General features: G+C 35.9%; 1 protein-coding gene across 3 annotated transcripts in view; it reads right to left on the minus strand.

The window, feature by feature from the left end:
- Window positions 1–7,807: 7,807 nt before the first annotated feature.
- TTC33 (tetratricopeptide repeat domain 33) overlaps window positions 7,808–19,928 on the minus strand; it is a 33,821-nt gene continuing 21,700 nt past the window's right edge. For all 3 annotated transcript variants that reach the window (XM_067030923.1, XM_067030921.1, XM_067030922.1), the window contains exons 3-5: window positions 15,201–15,282; window positions 13,260–13,391; window positions 7,808–10,081 (exon numbers count right to left, since the gene is read on the minus strand). In XM_067030923.1, coding sequence (XP_066887024.1) covers window positions 9,728–10,081; window positions 13,260–13,391; window positions 15,201–15,282 — 568 coding nt within the window. In that variant the 3' untranslated portion in view covers window positions 7,808–9,727. The remainder of the gene's footprint in view (window positions 10,082–13,259; window positions 13,392–15,200; window positions 15,283–19,928) is intronic.

A 19,928-nucleotide genomic window follows, 5' to 3' on the forward strand; every position in this document is an offset into this window, starting at 1 on the left:
CATGATGTTTGCTCTCTTTTCACTGCTCCCCCACCTCATGCCCTTCCTACCACCACCGAGCCTGAGTCTAAGATGCTGCAAGTGTGGTCTTATGATTGCTCTCAAGGTACACCAGAAGTGGAACCAGAGAAAAATAGACAGATCGAGAGAACATTCGACTCTATTGTTTAGCCTGAGCTGCCCTGGGCCACACAAGGGGCTGTAGCCCTAGGTAAGAAGTGCTTTGGAAGAAAAGAAGAGAGAAAGATAGTTGGGCTTCTTGTTTTTGTATCGATATCAGCATCTCTACCATTCATTCACAACCTTATATTTACCCTCCCAGGCCATCCACCCCATTCCACACCACAGAAGAAGACAGAGGAGCACACCAGACATACCTGTGTCCTAACAAAACTTTCAACCACAGCAAGTCCATACACTAAAATCTGAACAACTGGGTAAATATTTCTCTTTCTTGAGTTCAATACAAGGAAGAAACAAAGAGAATTCCAAGAACAGTGATGAAAGAGAACTCAAGGCAACAGCTCTGCAGTAGAACACAGTGAAACTAGCCTAAGGCAGGAGAGGGGGTTCTGGATGTCTCTAGGTTAAAAAAAAAAAGAAAGAAAGAAAGAAAGAAAATCAATGGATTATTTTATATTTGGAATATTGAGGGGAGTATTATATTTCTGTTAGAGGGGATAGTTGTAATATATACATGGAAAACTAAAGAACAAAAAAAAAGGCAATTATTGACTCCATGTAAAAGAGAAGTATAAGAAAGGTAAAATGAAAATAATAGACTAGCTTAACTATGAGATTAACTATGTGTAATAATTACATAGTCATATTAAACAATGAATATAGATTGAGGCCCAAATTATAATCAACTGTATTGGAAATGGATGCAGAAGTAGTAAGTAAATATATTGAGGAAATGTAAGAGAGTCAAATCATATTCCAAATAGTTCATGTCGTAAATTTCTAAAAAAAAAAAAATGAATAAGCAGTGAAATCATAATTATATATACACACACATACATATATATGCAGTGAAATCACATATATATGTATGTATGTGTGTGTGTGTGTATATTCACACCCTTATACACCAATCATATTTGTAAAAATTTTATAGTATGAAAATATCAGGTATGCTTTAGAAACTCTAATACATGTTGGTGGGGTATAAAATTAGAACCATTTTGAAAAAATGAACTTGGCGTGATCTACTGAAATTGAGGATGTACACAACATCAATATGAATAATAACTGCAAGGACTGAAACATATATGTCTCAACGCATGACTGCATAATGATACAAAAATGAAACAGAACACCTCACTCATCACCTTTGGAGGGTGCTAGAGAACCAACATATTATTTTGAAAAGTGCTAAATAAAGGGGAAGAACAAAGCCTCCACTACAGAAACTGCCTGTACTAAATAAACTGTTTCCAAGGTAACAAAATAGTTGATGAGGGGAAGTTTTTCTTCAAAGATGTTTTCTAGCACGAAAATTCTAACAATTATCACCATGTGTAGCCTCTAATGAAATAATGAGTCTAGGCAATGATAGTCAACAGCTGCTGACATTACAAAGAGAAAGAGATAGCCAGAAATATTTAACTTCTGGTCTAAATATCCAAAACCACCCGTGATATATTCTTACCAGAAAATTGAAGAATTCTAATCATTTTATAGGAAATGTAGGTACAGAGTCACATTAATGATATTAGGTGGGATGCAAGAGGCAAAATACAAAAAGCAGAAAATTCTAAAGGACAAACAACTCAGTTTAAAAAAAAATAAACTGCAAGGAAAAAATGAAAGGGAACCTATAGATTATAAAAGACTAAGAGACATATCAACAATGCAACAAATGGACTTTTTTGGGATCCTAATTTAATCAAATCCTACTATCACTCAGTGTGACACAATCAACAAGGTCTACGTTGTAGCTGTATTTGAAACTTAATTTGTAATTTTAAACTTTCCCAAAAAGGAAATGCTAGGTCCAGGTGACAACGTTTGTTAGTTCTATTAAACGCTATTGAACAAAATACCAGATCTGTAGAAACTCTTTGAGAAAAGAGTAGGTGGAAATGCTTTTCAACCTCTATTTTTAATGAGGTCAGCATTACTCTGATTCAAGAGCTAAAAGAGTATTACAAGAAAGCTACAGACCAATATTTTTCATGAACATAGACATAAAAATCCTTAATAAAATATTATCACATTGAATCAAAAAGGATCTAAAAATGATAATCCACCATAACTAAATAGGGCTTATTTTATCCCAGAAATGCAGTTGATTTGACATTCGAAAAATCATGTAATTCATCATATTAACAGAATAAAAGAGAAAAATCATATGATCTTCTGATGGATGCAGGAAATACATTTATCAAAATTCAATCCCCACTTGTTATAAAAGGTGTTTAGCAGACTAGAGAAGGAACTTCCTCAATTTAATAAAGGACATATATAAAAACTACAGCTACCATCATACTTAATGGTGAAAGACCAAAAGATTATAAACAAGGCAAGAATGTCCATTCTCACAGCTTCTGTTTAACATTGTGCTGGAGGTTCTAGCTGGTGTTATAAGGCAAGAGATGGAAATAAAAGGCATTCAGTTTGGAAAAGAAGAAGGAAAACTGTCTTCATTCACAACATGATAATATATGTAGAACAGCCTAAACAATCTACAAAAAAGTTAATGCAACTAATAAATGAATTATCAAGGTTGTAGGCTACAAGGTCATTATTCAAAAATCGATTATATTTCTATGTAATAGTATCAAACTGGAAAATGAAAATTTAAAAACACCTCTTAAAGCATCAAAAAAATATGAAGTACTTAGGGATAAACTTAACAAAAATATAGGCAAGACTTATTCACAGAAAACTAAAAAACATTACTAAGAAATTAAAGATCTAAAACAATGACAATTATGCTGTGATCATGGATTCAAAATGTGACATTGTTAAGACGGGGAATTTTTCCCAAACTGATTTACAGATTCAATACAATTCCAATCAAAATTCCAGCAGACCTACATGTAGATAGAGACAAATGATTCTAAAATGTATATAAAAGAAACTAGAATAGTTAAACGATTCTTTGAGAAAAAAAGAACGTAGTTAGAAAAATCACACTGATTTTTAAGACTGTAGGACAGTGTGATATTGGTATAAGAATAGATATATGGATCAGCGTAACAGAATACAAAACTCAGACAGACCCTCAAATACATGGTGAAGGTATTTCAATGGGAAAGAGCAGTTTTTTAAAAATACATAGTACTTGAATAACTGAAAATCAAAAAACAAACCTAGCCCATCACCTCATACATTACATAAAAATTACTGTGAAATGAATCAGACCTAGATATAAAAGCTAAAACTGTAAAACTTCTAGTAGAAAACATAAAATCTTTCTGATCTTGGAGTAAGCACAGATTTCTCAGCACACAAAAAAATACAACCATAAAAGAAATATACTGGATTCATCAAAATTAGAAACTTCTGCTCTTCAAAAGGTATCATTAAGAAAACAAAAAAGCAAGCCACAGATGGGGACAAAATATTCACAATACATATATCAGGATTTTTATCCAGAATATAGAAAAAAAATTTACAACTCAATAATAAGATAACTCAAACTAAAAAATGGGCAAAAATGTTTAAAAAGGTACTTCCCCAAAGAAGATATACAAATGTCAAATAAGCATATAAAAGGTGCTCAACATCATCAGGGAAACGCGTATTAAAACCACAATGAGATACCATTACATATCCACGGAAGTCGCTAAAATGAAAACCAACAGCAGTACCAAGCATTGACAAGGATACGGCACAACTGAAACTTTTTTAATCCATTGCTGGTCAGAACGCATAATGGTACAGATACTTCGGAAGATTCAGTTTCCTCTAAAGCTCCACATATACTTATCATAAAACTCAGTAACTCCACCCCCAGGTACTTAAACATATATCCACACACAAACTTGTGACATATGTATATAGCAGCTTTATTCATAATAGACCAAAACTTAGATGTTCATCAACAACTTAGATGTCCATCAACAGATATGAATAACTGCAAATCATGATATCCATACAACAGAGTAAGAGCAATAAAAAGGAACACATTACTGATATACACAATAGCGTGGATGGATCTCAACATGGATGGATTTCAAAAGTATTATGCTAAGCGAAAAAGTTCAGAAAGAGTATATATTGTGTGATATATTTATTTGAAATTCTAGAAAAGTCAAATCAATTTATAGTCACAGAAAGCAAATTCATAGTTGACTAGTGCTGGTTGCTGGGGTGGAGGGGAACTGGCTATAAATGGGCATTAGAGAACTTTCTGGGCAATGGAAATACTCTACACCTTGATGGTAATGGTGTCAAAGCTCTTACAATGAATGCATGTAAATTACACTCTTAAAGTTGACAGGGTAGGCAGAGATATTGTTTCATATTCTTCCCTTCAAATTAAATCTAGAGTCAATACTGTGGTCTAGCACAATGCGAAGTCAGGAGACCTTTTAAATACCCTGAACAAATGTTTACATGTTGCCTTGTAATTAACATTACCCATTTTCAATAGAGCTTCCATGATTAAAAAAAAAATCTAAAATTAGAAAAAAATTTGGTTTTTGTCTCATGCTTACATTGAAATATAATCTGCATTAATCTTTGTTAGGGTTTGAGGTAGTCATAAAATAACACCCTTTTCTCCTCCTGACTTTTTGAGCCACTTGAGAGACAAAAAGTCATGTAGAGATTTAATATGTCAGATTTACTGCTGAAAAAGTCTAGGTCAGAGGATGTGATTTAGGTTTGTGACAACAATGGCCACCTAATATCAAACCCAGAATTAGACAGACCTGCTCACCAAGGCATGGGCAGTCCTGCACAACTACAGGTCTCCCCTCGCAGGGACAGAGTCTTCACTGCAAAACCTACAACATTTCTGGCAAGAGACCACAACACAGGCTCTCTGCAGGCATGACACGTCCAAAAAAGAAAAAAAAGGCAGAAAGGGGCTTGTAGGTCCAGGTCTTTAAACTCCCTTTACTGGTGAGGTGGGAGAGGGGAGGGAAGGAAGAGATTGCAATTTCTTAGTTAATGGATGTCCAAAGCAGCACCATCCCCACCCTCTGCCTTCCCAACAAAGTGTAGACCAGCATTTCTCACCCTTTCTTCCACCCTGCACACACAGCAAGTGAGGTTCACACACAACACACATTAAGGCACAATTCATGGTACACTGGCTATAGGGCCATCCCTTCTCTTCCATTCAAGTGGACATATTTAAAAGCATGTGGCAGAAGTGACACACTTCATTTTACTTTGGTAATGAGTAAATCATTTACAAATTTGTGTATTTTATTATTGGTTAAAAAAAGAAAAACCTTACTTTCTCAATTCTAAAATGCCATCAATTACAAAATACACCATCAGTTTCATAATAACCTCTGAGGAAAAACACACTTAATATACCTATTTATTTGAAGATAATTATAGAACTATGGTTTTTGTATCAATTCACAGCTCATTTAGATACATATATGTCATGAAATCAAAGTCCAGAGTCAATTTAGAAGGGGTTCTGACTCATGAAACCTGAAATTAAAGAAATGATTGACAATTTCCTACTGTTGGGAAAGGAAGGGAAACAAGCTTTTGACATCATTACATAAAGTATAATTTTCAAACTGGTCAGTTATAATCCTGGAAACTCTAGTTTTCTGAGACAAAGATTTTTTTTTAAAGTCTTCACTATAGTTTTGACATACAATATCAATTTAAAAGCTGATTTCGTACTTGAGTACCATAAAATTTTGTACATAGGCTCCAATTAAAGTAGATCCAACTAATTATTAGAGAAATGCAAATCAAAACTACAATGAGGGCTTCCCTGGTGGCGCAGTGGTTGAGAGTCCGCCTGCCGATGCAAGGGACACAGGTTCGTGCCCCGGTCCGCGAAGATCCCACATGCCGCGGAGCAGCTGGGCCCGTGAGCCATGGCTGCTGAGCCTGCGCGTTGGAGCCTGTGCTCCACAACGGGAGAGGCCACAACAGTAAGAGGCCCACGTACCGCAAAAAAAAAAACCCCAAAAAACTAAAAACTAAAAATTGAATTACCATATGATCCAGCAATCCCACCACTGGGCATATACCCAGAGAAAACCATAATTCAAAAAGACACATGCACCCCAATGTTCATTGCAGCACTCTTTACAATAGCCAGGTCATGGAAGCAACCTAAATGCCCATCGACAGATGAATGGATAAAGAAAATGTGGTACATATATACAATGGAATATTACTCAGCCATAAAAAGGAACGAAATTGGTTCATTTGTAGAGACGTGGATGGATCTAGAGACTGTCATACAGAGTGAAGTAAGTCAGAAAGATAAAAACAAATATTGCATATTAACACATATATGTGGAACGTAGAAAAATGGTACAGATGAACCAGTTTGCAGGGCAGAAATTAAGACACAGATGTAGAGAACAAACGTATGGACACCAAGGGGGGAAAATGGCAGGGGGTGGGGGTTGGGGTGTGATGAATTGGGTGATTGGGATTGACATGTATACACTGATGTGTCTAAAATGGATGACTAATAAGGACCTGCTGTATAAAAAAATAAATAAAATTTCAAAAATTCAAAAAAAATAAAATAAAAAGTAGATCCAGGTTCCGTGATCTATATACCTTGCATGACTTTTCAATGTTTATGTAGTGTTAGCACATTTAAGATAAATACTCTATAATCTAAGAACCTGTTGTCGGGACTTCCCTGGCAGTCCAGTGGTTAAGACTCTGTGCTCCCACTGCAGGGGGTGTGGGTTCGATCCCTCGTCGGGGAACTAAGATCCCGCGTGCCACTGGTGTGGCCAAAAACCAACAACAACGACAAAAAGAACCTGTTGTCTAGAGAATAATATATGATTCTCAAATCATCAGGCATGGTCTGGATGTGTAGGGTTCTGACTAATGAGTGTCTATGCCATACAATTTTCCAACAAGAATACTACAAATTATGTTCAATATAATATTAGTGTTTAGTGCTGTTTCAGAAAGTATATTAAATATATTTAATTATACCTTTATCATGAACATCAATTGTTTTTCTCTCAGATTCAAAAGAATTTGCTATTATAGTTACCAAGCTTGGTAAAGATCTATTGGTATTCACATCCTTGTAAAATAATGTATGCATTCTTCTCTTCACACACAGAAGAGTGTTAGCTAAGCATCTTTTGGGGCCTGAAGAAATGAGCTGCCTTCCTTCTGCATAATTCACTATTTCTTTCTCTCCTCCGTCTTGCATCTAAACCATCTTATGTCTTATCTCTGTGTAAGGAAGAGACAAACCTGGCCTACTGATGTCAATCCAGAGGAAACGCTAGGTTCATAAACAGAATTTAGTGGCTACATGCACTCCATCCTGGGTCTTGCTTCTTTTGGGTTGAGGTATAGACTTTACACCAAGAAGAGTCCTCGACTGAAAGCCATCTGTCCTACAGTATCAGAAGTAGTGACTTCTCACTTTCACGAAAATAAAGATTACAAAGTTCTCCTTTCTTTATTTTTTTTTTCTCCTTTCTTAAAATCAGAAGAAAGTGAGGTTAAATAAAACCAATTCAAGTTCTTCATAGAAATAGCTAGCATTTACTGAGTACTTCATACACAAGACACCATACAAGGTGCCTTACATATTTTATTTTCACATAAGAAATGAATTAAATAAATCAATCTAATTTTTCAAAAGCTAACACCACAAAATAGGCAAACCTTTAAAAGCAGAAAAAAACTATTTATTCACAAATTATACAATAAACATCCATTACTCAAAACAACGTACGAAATAGTAAGTGCTCACTTCTCTAGATACCCAACTATCTGCCCTTTGAGAATATGCCTTATTAAACAAAATAAAATATAATTAATATTTGTTTTTTGGATCTTTCTAAAACTAACTTCTTTAACCAGAGCTAACTTTCTGATACAACTTTGGGGAAAAAATATAATACTTTTCAAGGCAAGTTCTGGCTTCTCCAACTCTGAAAAAACGAGGTAAGCATTCCACTAAAAGAAATGTTTTTAAATCATCTCAGAAAAATGTACACTATTACATGTACATGCCCTCAGAGGGTAAGGTAAGATTCTTTAAAATAACTTACTTCCTCTCTAACAAGGATAAAATTAATTTTAAACCAATAATAGCTTCCTGAGTTTCAGAAGTAACAGTACACAGCAGTTCTACTGTACTAACATATATGTGGCATAAAAATAACAATTAACATTAGCAATGACAGTATTGACTTGTGGATGTGACTGTGGCCTTTCAATGAAATATATTCTGCAATATATCCTTTCTACTCATGGGACTGAACCATAAATCACATTTCAGTTTCTATGTATGTTGTGCCTAAGGTATTCACTCATTGGCACTTTAATAAATCTCTACTTTTTCTTTCCCAATTTTTAGAAAGGTATAATATAGCTATTTAAAACTGTGATTGTTTCTCATTTCACTGAGTAGTTCCAGAAAAGTTAAGTAGAAAAGGAAATCCAGGGCTTCCCTGGTGGCACAGTGGTTGAGAATACGCCTACCAATGTGGGGGACACGGGTTCGTGCCCCAGTCTGGGAAGATCTCACATGCCGCGGAGTGGCTGGGCCCGTGAGCCACGGCCGCTGAGCCTGTGCCTCCGGAGCCTGTGCTCCGCAATGGGAGAGGCCACAACAGTGAGAGGCCCACGTACTGCCAAAAAAAAAAAAAAAAAAAAAAAAGAAAAAAGAAAAGGAATTCCAAACCATCAGCTGAAAAGTTATATCAAGAGATAAGTTATTTTCAAGGGTTTTAATCTTGTAAAAATAAGGAAAAGAAAATAACTGCTTTTGACTGGGACAACAGCAGTGCAATTTGTTATGATGTATCTATAAGAGCCGTTTGCTTTAAAAAATGCACATCTTAAAAATGACTCACTTGGTGCTAAGGACTACTCTATCTACTTTAATAATTTAAAAAATAAAACCATGATTCTGACATTTATCAGTATTTCACACATCTAACAAATACTGAAACTAGCAACTATCATTGTTATAAATAGTTATAAAGTCAAAACAAAAGCACAAAACAGAATTAAGAGAAACTTCAGAAAATATTCAGAATGTACACATTTGCATGCATTTTCAGAAAAATTTCAAGGATCCCACATATAACCAAATGACAACCTTGAATCAAAATGAATGTCAAAAAGATTCAAGCTTTGTGACAGACTTACTCTAATGAAAGAAGAGAAAAAGAAGAGTAAAGAGTAACAGCAGTGTATTTCTAGCATGGAAAGAAGCCTACTTCCTTTATCATAAAAGCCAACAAGTCAATATTTTAATAACACTGGCCATCAAGTTATTCACTATGAGAATTTACTTTGCAAGTTGTATCTTTAAAATGCATTCACTTATATATTTGGATTAAATTAAGCTTATTAATCAAAAAACCACTGTACTCAGAATTTTAATCTTAAGAAGCTGAAATCATAGCTTATCAAAGCAGAGTCCAAACACTACACAATAATTCTTCCATTTAGTTTCTATATGCCTCATCTGAAAAACTTATTTTACAAACAGGAGTTTTGCCCTGTTTCTCTAAATGCCCCCACAGCTAAAATTTAGGTGGCAAAGATAGATTCAAATGATTCCTGCTAAGCTTCATCGGGCTTTGATAAAAACAGAGCCATCTGGTGGAGCAGCACCATCTTCCTTCTCAGTCACAGTCTCTACAGTCCCAGAAGCCGACACAATAACCATTGTTTTATTTGCTGCAACTGTCTTCTGTTTTTCAGCAATAGCTGCACAAACAGCTACAATCTCCTCACTTTCAAAGTCATACTCAGGAATTGACTTTGGTGAGACATGTGTTACCTCTGCTAGTGCTTCACTTTTTTTAATCCTCTGTGCTACCTTCTGCTGCTCCTGGAGCGTTCTTGCCCAAGAAAGGTCTTCTTTCCATATTTCTGGGTTCATTGGATAGATGTGAAGGGCTACTTGAAAACTTCGAATTGCCTAGGGAGGAGAAAAGGTCAGACTTTTTTGTTTGCTTAGTTTTAAAAAAGGAGTGTACTTAATATAATCCACAATATCCATCTCTCTCTTTTTTTTTCCTCAATGTATTAGAATGTAAAGATGGAAGTCAGAGCTGTTCTCTACCCACTAGATGATGGTTACAGTAAAAAAAAAATAAAATAAAAGAGTCAAAGAGTGTAAAAGAAAGTGTCTGACAAATTGTTGATGAGGACTAAAAGTCTATTAAAACAGAGGTACTGATATGATGGCTCAAAACAAGGCAAATGCATTGTTCAGCTTCAGCAGATCAGCAAATATATAAATCTGGCGATTTCTTGGGCTAACCCATGATAAGAAAGGTACCAGGAATGCATATCTTTGAAGCCAAGAGTTTAGATCACAATAATGATAACACGTCTTGAGTGTCATAGGAGACAAAGAAGGACATTATATAATGATAAAAGCTGTCAATTCACCAGAAAAATATAACGATTATAAGTATATATGCAGCCAACATCAGAACATTTAAGTATATAAAGTAAACACTGACAAAACTGAAGGGAGAAATAGACAGCAATAAAGTATTAGTAGGAGACTTCAACACCCCATTTTCAATAATGGATAGAACATTCAGACAGAAGATCAATAAGGAAACAGAAGATCTGAACAACACTATAGACCAAAGGGACCTAACACGTATATAGAATGATTCATACAACAGCAGCAAAATACACATTATTCTCAAGAACACACAGAACACTTCCAGGAGAGATCACATCTTAGGTCACAAAACAAGTCTTAAATTTAAGAAGACATACCAAGTATCTTTTCTGACTACAATGGAATAAAACTAGAAATCAACAGCAGAAGGAAACTGGAAAAACTTACAAATACATGGAAATAAAACAGCACACTCTTGAACAACCAGTGAGTCAAAGAAGAAATCAAAAGAGAAATTAAAACATATCTTGAGACGAAAATTAAAATGTAACATCCTGATACTGTAGGATACAGCAAAAGCAAAACTAAGTGGAAGTTTATAATGATAAATGCCTATGTTAAAAAAAGAAAAGATCTCAAGGAAAAAAACCTAACTTTATATCCCAAAGAATTAGAAAATGAAAAACAAACTAAGCCTATGAATATTTTCCAACATACACACCCAGCTCCGCATAGAAATCTAAATACCCATAGATGTATATACAACTGTTGACTTTTAATTTACTGCCTGTTCTATTTACCTATGTATTTTCTTATGTTTTTTTCCATATGTATATGTAGAAAGAATTGTGAGATGTTAGAAATTTTAGCTTGTTTTCAATATATTTTTTACAGTGTTCCCTTCATTATGACAATGAGTAAAGTTATTTTTTAAACCATTCTAGTATTTCAAAAGAACGGCTTAAGTTTACATAAAAATTACAAATTTAGATTTTTTTCAAGTAGAGCCCTAAAACTGTATTAAATGGGGGAAAAAACACTTTTAATTCCAAGAATTTCACAATATAAATAGAAAGAAATATATCAAGTGGAAAAAATAACAGTTGAACAACTGGTACTCTTATTTTAAAAACTTAAAATATTGAATAATTTTACTTTTATTGTTTTATTCAAAGTATCTCTGTTGTCTCACCTGCAGTTTATTTTCTTTCTTTCTTTCTTTTTTTTTTTTTTTGGTACGCTGGCCTCTCACTGTGTGGCCTCTCCCGTTGCAGAGCACAGGTCCGGATGCACAGGCTCAGTGGCCATGGCTCACAGGCCTGCATGTGGGATCTTCCCGGACCGGGGCACGAACCTGTGTCCCCTTCATCGGCAGGCGGATTCTCAACCACTGTGCCACCAGGGAAGCCCTATTTTCTTTCTTTATAGGACAATCTTTGCTAAACATTATGTCCTAGAGATTTTTCCCATTACCATAGGTACTTATAAGCAAAACAGATAATGATTTGTAAGTTTTTAATAAAGGAGAAATGGGTAAAAAGTATCATAGAATAGACTTTTGTTTTGCTGTTAACCTGTTAGAAAACTAAATTCCTTGAATTTCTTTTTCCAACTCTGATATGATTTAAGTCTTCAGATAAAAAAGAGGAAAGATGACTATGTTAAATGGCAAGGAAAGAAAACAACCTTTGGTTTTACTTGTTTCCATCACTGTGAATTTTATTTCAGATTATCATTTTTAAGTTACTTTACTTTAAGCAATCCTTTTCTCATCAAAATTCCTTATGATTTTTGAGAATTTGACAAATACCTTCTTTGGTAATTAGAAATAATGATATATTTACAAGAGTACCAGAAAATCTAAGTTATCTACAACTGACTAAAGCCATTATTAGTAATGTTAAATTCAGGATTTACCAATAATTTTAGCCTTTAAAGAAACTTCTTTGGGATTTTTTGCTTGTTTTGTTTTTAACTGTAAAAAGCTAATAAACGCATGAAAAATCTTAATTTTTGATGACAAAGAGCAAATCTGGCACCACTATATTAGATTTACAGAAGTCTTTTAGGAAATTAGCTGTCAGGTATATATAGTTCAGTCAAAAGAAAAACAAAAACAGGACAATGCTCACAGCCAACTCTGACCTACCAAGCCTTTGCTACCTACAAGGTATAGTCCAGACAAGGTGAGAAATGCATCAGGTACCAGTTTAGAGTAAACTTTACACAATGAGTATTTCATTTTCATAAGCTTCTGCCCTTCCCCATTTCTCCCCTCACTAAGCCTAGCAATTTTTCAGTCTGAATATTTATCACCATTACTCTCCCGTATTTCACTTTCTTCCTTCCGCAACATAATCTTTTAGTGGTTTTTGTCTCCATGGTGATACTAATACCACTTTATAATGTGGTAAATTTAATGATGCAAGGAACTAACCTAAAAGTTGTTTTATATTGAAATAAAGTTTACCAAATGCCTACATTTCATGTTAATATTTTTTTAATTCCCATGATGCCAAACACTTGAAAAATATTCTGATCCTGATATAATTGATATCTGTAATGGAAAAAGATGCTTGGTAATAACTGATCTGTGTTTATGGGTTAATACCTTTAAAAGGTTATTTGCTATTTACTTTTTGTGTACACTTGATAAATGACTATTTACTTTTTGGTTCAGATGATGAAAAGCATGTCAAAATAAAATGTCATCACTGTAATAATCTGACTTACTTACCAAGACTATCTCTCCTAGTCCAAGCTGAGCACGTCCCAAAGTTTGCCAAGATTCCCATGAATGTGGATTTCTCTGGACAGCCATTTCTGCAGCATGAACTGCTGGGAACGTTTCATGAAGAGACATTAGGACCTATAGCCAAAAAAGAAGAAACAAAACCCATCAGTAATATTCATAAATTAGCAAACTAAACACTAGCCAAAAAGAAAAAATGGATAATTGTATGTAAACAACTCTTTTCATTTTTAAAAATATATTTTTCGTCTGGAAAATATAACATTTTAGTGGGTTTGACCCCCTTCTCTGCTATTCAGGGTTAAAAATTATATTCTTCCTACTCCTGAAATAACTATGAAAAATATAAAGCATTCCCTTTTCAACTGTTGAAACCTACTGTCCATCTGGTCAAAACCAGGTGGTCATATTCTGGCCATGGTGGCTCACAGCGATTTGAACCCCAACTCCCCTTCTATTTATTCTACTTACAATGTGTTTTTTTAGGGAACTCCAGGTCCTGCTGTCAAACTAGGTAAATTTAAATTTGTTCAACTACCCATCCTGTCCCTAGTGAACATCTTTCTGCTATAAAAATCATTTAAACACCCCACCAGCCTCCCCACAACTGGGCTCTTCAAATCACACATATCAGAAAAATCAGGGAGTTCCAGAACCATCTACACCTCAATTGATGGGAAAGGACTGGCTTTTATCTATAATATTTTGCCCATCTGCATTTCATAAGATTTGTGACACCATCATTATCAGGTTCCAAATAAAACAACTCATTTCATATAGCTTGCCACAAATCCTATCTTTTATATATTTAGGATTAAAAATTAAAGATTTATCCAAATGAAGGTCCTCATGGCACTCCATTCAGTGGAAATAATTTATTTGGGTTTTTCCTGGATAAACTACAATCAAAGCTGAAAAAGGACGTGCCCTGTTGGGGATCATCATCTGAAAGATATGCTAGGTGTGTGGATCAATGCTGAACTGCAACCACTCCCTGCCAGAAGTATGTTTAATTCTCTGTTTTGAGATTTTCAACATCTTTTGGATAACCTAATACGAGTGCTCAGAGGTTTTCTTTATGAACTTTCCCACAAAATATTAAAACTGTATTTTTAAGCAGAAATGTTATTTTTGTAATATTAATAAATCGAGTCTATTCTGACCTTTTGCTATGGACTATGCCATTTTTAGAGAAATATCATCACCTAGAATCCAATCCATCCTCATTCTGAAGAGACTGCGTTATTGCTAGTCCACTACAATTACTTTCCAAGGAAAGCTAACACATTTCACTCATTTAAGAGATCACCAATGACTTTTTAAAAGACATCCATCTGCTCATATCTTAAGCAGTTAGGTTAAAATGAAAGTTAGCTTCATTGTGAAGTGTTTTAAACAAATTTCTACTTTGACGCATGAGGAACAGACATAAATAATATGGTGACGTATGTTTTTCCCAAATAAACTATATTTTTTAAAAAAGAAAATGGGGCTCCCCTGGTGGCGCAGTAGTTATGAATCCGCCTGCCAATGCAGGGGACACGGGTTTGAGCCCTGGTCCGGGAAGATCCCACATGCCGCTGAGCAACTAAGCCCTTGTGCCGCAATTACTGAGCCTGCGCTCTAGAACCCGAGAGCCACAACTATTGAAGCCTGCGCGCCTAGAGCCTGTGCTCCGCTACAAGAAAAGCCACCGCAATGAGAAGCCTGTGCACCGCAACAAACAGTAGCCCCCACTCGCCGCAACTAGAGAAAGCCCGTGCGAAGCAATGAAGACCCAATGCAGCCAAAAGTAAATAAATTAAATAAATAAATTTATTCAAAAAAGAAAGAAAATGGGAGGAAATGCTCTTTTGGTTCATCACCGCTCACCGGACATAGTGAGTGCAATTTCATAATGAAAGGGAAATTCTTCATAATTATTACCTGTGATTTCATCTCATACAGGGTAGCATCATTTGGGGTTAACTGTAGTGCTTCATCCCACTTCTGAATCGCCTCTCGGTATCTATGGTTGTTAAAGTTACATTAATATTATATTTTCAGTATGTCTTTGAGAGTACATGACCAAATTTAAAAATCAGAAAATAAGGAATAACTGTTTACCAAGAAATATCTCTATTCAAGAACTGATAATGGTGATGTTACAAAAGCAGGAAAATTTAAGACATGAAGGGAAAGGACAGCAAAAGAGGAAAAAAGCAAAACCTAAATTAAAAAGACTTTTGAAATTTTTCAAGACTTTATTTTCTGGCCTAAGAAATCACCACCAGAATTTCTTTCTTTCACCAACCTCAATGTCTGCACGTGTTGTCACTCATTTCAGATGTATTACAAAGGATTTCTCTCAAGAACTTATAATCTAATTACAACCCTTGGCTCTACTGCAGCAATCTAGCTGACAGAGATGACAATTTAAGATGTTGCCAGGTCATTCTGTAAAGATTCTTCAGTTTTAAGATTTTTTGTCTATAAGCTCTAAGAACACAGGGACCATGTCTTATTTATCACTATCAATAAGTGGTAAGTTTATAAGATATGGGTCACATGAATGAAAAACAGTATGAAGACAGTGATTTCCACTATCATCTTTTCACTGATGTCCTCCCAATCACAACTCTCTTTTGAGCTACCATCTCTAACTAGATTCCCTATCGACACCTCAAACTGAATATGCCCCAAACTGATCTTAGCATACTCCATGCAGAAGCACAGTAGCACTTTCTTTTTTTTTTTAAATAAAATTAAGGAATGACTAAGTCCTGCACATTATCCAAAGCAGTCACCTTCACAGCATCCTTCCCAAGCAGTTAACTCATGTATACCTGATTATTTCTAGGAGGACAAAGTTCAAATTACTAGAATATTCTTCATTATAATGAGCTGAAACTTCTATCCTGTACCTTCCCCTCAATGCTACTCATTCTCCTTTCTAGAACTAAACAGAAAATATATAATCCACCAGTTTTCATTCCTGGCTACATACAGATGATCTAGGGAGGTTTTGGAGGGGAAAAAAATACACGTGCATGCACACTAACACACACACACGCATACACACACACATATATGCTGGTCCCTGTCTCAGATCAATGAAAACAAATTCTTGGAGTAGGGCCCAGGCATCTGTATTTTTTTAAAGTTCCCAAAGTTATGCTAATAAAAACCAGAGTTCAGAGCCACTGCTAAGATCTCTCTTGGGATATTAAGCCCTATCATGTACTGTCTTCTCTTAAATCTCTTCTTGCTACCCTTCCTTTCCACTATGTATTCCAGTGTATAATTTCCTACTTTTTATGTGAAGATCCACACCAAACATAGCAATCAAAATGTGGGCTAACCTGCACTGATTATTATTTAAGCAGGGAGCAGAAAACTAAAGAAATAAAGGCAGAATTTGGTAGAAAATACACAGCTGAAAAACATTAAAAAGGACATTCTGCTTCCACCTTGCTACAGCACTCCTTTACTAGTAAATAATACAAACGGCAATACCATTTCCAGGGTCCTGTGCCACCATGGCACACGGCAAAAGGGCAGCAGCTATCTTAGAATAATTTTGCCACACTGCCAACTCCACGGCTAGCAGCAGGGGTGAGGGTGGATAGAGCGCAAGTGCACTACAGAAAGCCTGCCTTAACTGCCACGTGGGTTGTAGCGATGGCTACTGTTATTCTGTAGCAGCAGGCTAAGTTATCAATATAACAATAAGCTGAAGATTCACCCCACAATGGCTGGCAGTCTTTGTTTCCAGACAAACCACATCTGAATACGCAGAGATGATTAGCAGAACCACTGTTAATCTTCTTCCCTAACAGGGGTCCCTGCTGAGCCCCGAGGAGATATTTGCTTGAAGACTGTTTAACTCTGGGTGAAAGACTACTCGAATTTTAGCAACTACCAATGACCTGAAGACAGAGAGACCATTATTCACCTCATTTTTATGATGTGCTACCACAATGCTGTATGTTTTCCCCTGTCTCTGCCTGCAACAGACCTATTCTTAGGACACAAATCAAATCTTTAAGAGCTTCACTAAGTGAAAATTACTTCTCTATCAAGGATTTTGCCAAACTCAAGAAGCACCTGTCTAGAGCCAGGGTCCCCCAAGTGGGAAGTAATAGTGGAGATATGCCGTCTCACCGGCCGCTGTCCTTCAATGCTCCTCCTTCCGTCTCACGCAGAGATCCCTTTGGAGTGCTCCATACATTGCTCTGCTTTCCACGGGCCCTGGCACTTCTGTGCAGAGTCAGGCTATACCCACTAGCCTGGCCTGCACAGGCCTGCGTGGCTGGCACACAATTCTCCACACAAACTGTGCTTAGCACGTGGTATAAACATGTTGGCTAAACCCCTGTGTCCCACCATTACTTTCTAGTTACCCTGAATGGGAGGCTGAGGCTCACAATTATTTTTAAGTAATTGTCATGTCAGTGTTAGCTTAGACCCACCAAATGCACTTCAAAGTAAGACATTTAAGTATCTTTTCAGGTACCATTAAAATTCTTTATTTATGAATTCCAATTATTCTATTAAAATACCATCGGGCTTCCCTGGTGGCGCAGTGGTTGAGAGTCCGCCTGCCGATGCAGGAGACACGGGTTCGTGCCCTGGTCCGGGAAGATCCCACATGCCGCGGAGCAACTAAGCCCGTGAGCCATGGCCGCTGGGCCTGCGCGTCCGGAGCCTGTGCTCCGCAACGGGAAAGGCCACAACAGTGAGAGGCCCGCATACCGCAAAAAAAAAAAAAAAAAAAAAAACACCATCAACTCTACAGAATTAATTAACTAGCTCCTTCTGTAGCATCACCACCTATCAGGTCACACTGCTTGGATTCAAATACTAATGCCTAAAGGGGCCCATTCTTAGTTTTTCCTTTCCCAGCCCCTTCAGATAAAGCAGCTTCCTTTAAGCCAAAAGACCCTCTAAAAAAGGATGGAGAGAAAAGATACAAGGACTTCACCTGGTATTGCACTTAACAAAAAAAAGAAACACACAGAGAAGGAAAGAGAAAGTCTGAACTTTACTGGCAGACTCTTAAACAGGGATTAAAAACCACAGCTTGAAGAGAAGAGGAAAAGGGAAGAAGGAGGAAGACAGGGCCTGCAGATTCCAATGGACCTCTTCCTTCCTTGAGCTGCACATGTACATCTTTTAAGGCAGCTAAGACAGCAAATCTGTGCTGGCAATTATAAATTGCACTGGTGGCTTATATTGGTATTCAGTATTTTTTTAAACAAAAAATATTCTTAAATCAGGTCTTCCTTATATTCTTTACCTGAGTAAATGATACCTGTTTTGACATAAAAAATTTTTCCCTGGGTATACAAATAGAGAAGAACCAGATAACAGAGGAAACTGGGTGTGGGTATGTGCACACACGTGTGCGCGCGCACACACACACACACACACACACACAGAGAAATTAAAGACACAATTTCACCACCCAAAGATCATAACCATAGTTAATATAGCTAACATTTTATTGTATACCCTTCCAGTATATTTTAATATAATGTATATAACACACACACAAAACATCTTCTCAGGTCCTAAAATCATCAAGTGCTTCCCTCTACAGCATAATACTTAAAGACTGATTACTACTGCTCCAAATGGATCCTCCCTTGTTAGATATTAAAAGTAACCCTTTGGTACAAACTTCCAGTTATAAGATGAATAAGTTCTAGAGACATAATGCACAGCATGGTGTGGTGACTCTAGTTAACAGTACTGTATCACATACTTGAAAATTGCTAAGAGAGTAGATCTTAAATGTTCTCACCACACACAAAGTAATTTTATGAGGTGATGGATGTGTTAACTAACCTTACTGTGGGAATCATTTTGAAATATATACATGTTCAACTCCTCACATTGTATACCTTAAACTTACACAGTGTTATATATCACTTATATCTCAATAAAGCTGGAGAAAAGTTACCCTTTGGCCATTACAATTCTCTTCTGGAAGAAAGTGTGCCACAAATAATAATTACTAAAGAAGAAAAAATGTATTTTGGAAGTCAAACAGAATACACGTATTATATTTGATGTAAAACTGACTGGAAATGAGATCACCTTAGAAGGAAGGTTGTACAACTCAAGATATCACTCAAACTGACTTCTTTTAATTAAGAAAAAGAGCCACTGAGGGAAAAATAAATATTATATTTACTCATCTACACAACTCCCCTTCAGATTTTCTATTAATATGCCAGATGTAAAAGGGACAGTTCCAGGTTGGTTTAGTTATCAGAATTAGCAATCTCTAAACCAATCAAGAATTCAAATGACACTAGTACTTTTTAAGTATAAGAAGATTATATCTAAAATACAAATCATATTCAGGTTGTTTAATCCTCTGAAACTAGCCTAGGTGTTTAACAATTAGAATTATAATTTTAAAATTTTGGTCTTATAGAAAAAAGGGGAAATCCTTATAGTGAAAAACAAATACAGCAGCAGCCTCTCAGATCTTCTTCCCTCAATCTAGTATCCAAAATATACGCAGGTGCATGCACGCACACACAAACATACACTTAAAAGCTCTACTTCAAATGAACAACTACTTTTAAACTACTGTAAACAATAAAAGGACATGTACAGGAACACTACTTTCAAAACCTTTGTAAGGGACAAAAAACTTTTTTC

Source organism: Kogia breviceps, chromosome 4, assembly GCF_026419965.1.
Source record: "Kogia breviceps isolate mKogBre1 chromosome 4, mKogBre1 haplotype 1, whole genome shotgun sequence".
NCBI classification, from domain to species: domain Eukaryota; kingdom Metazoa; phylum Chordata; class Mammalia; order Artiodactyla; family Physeteridae; genus Kogia; species Kogia breviceps.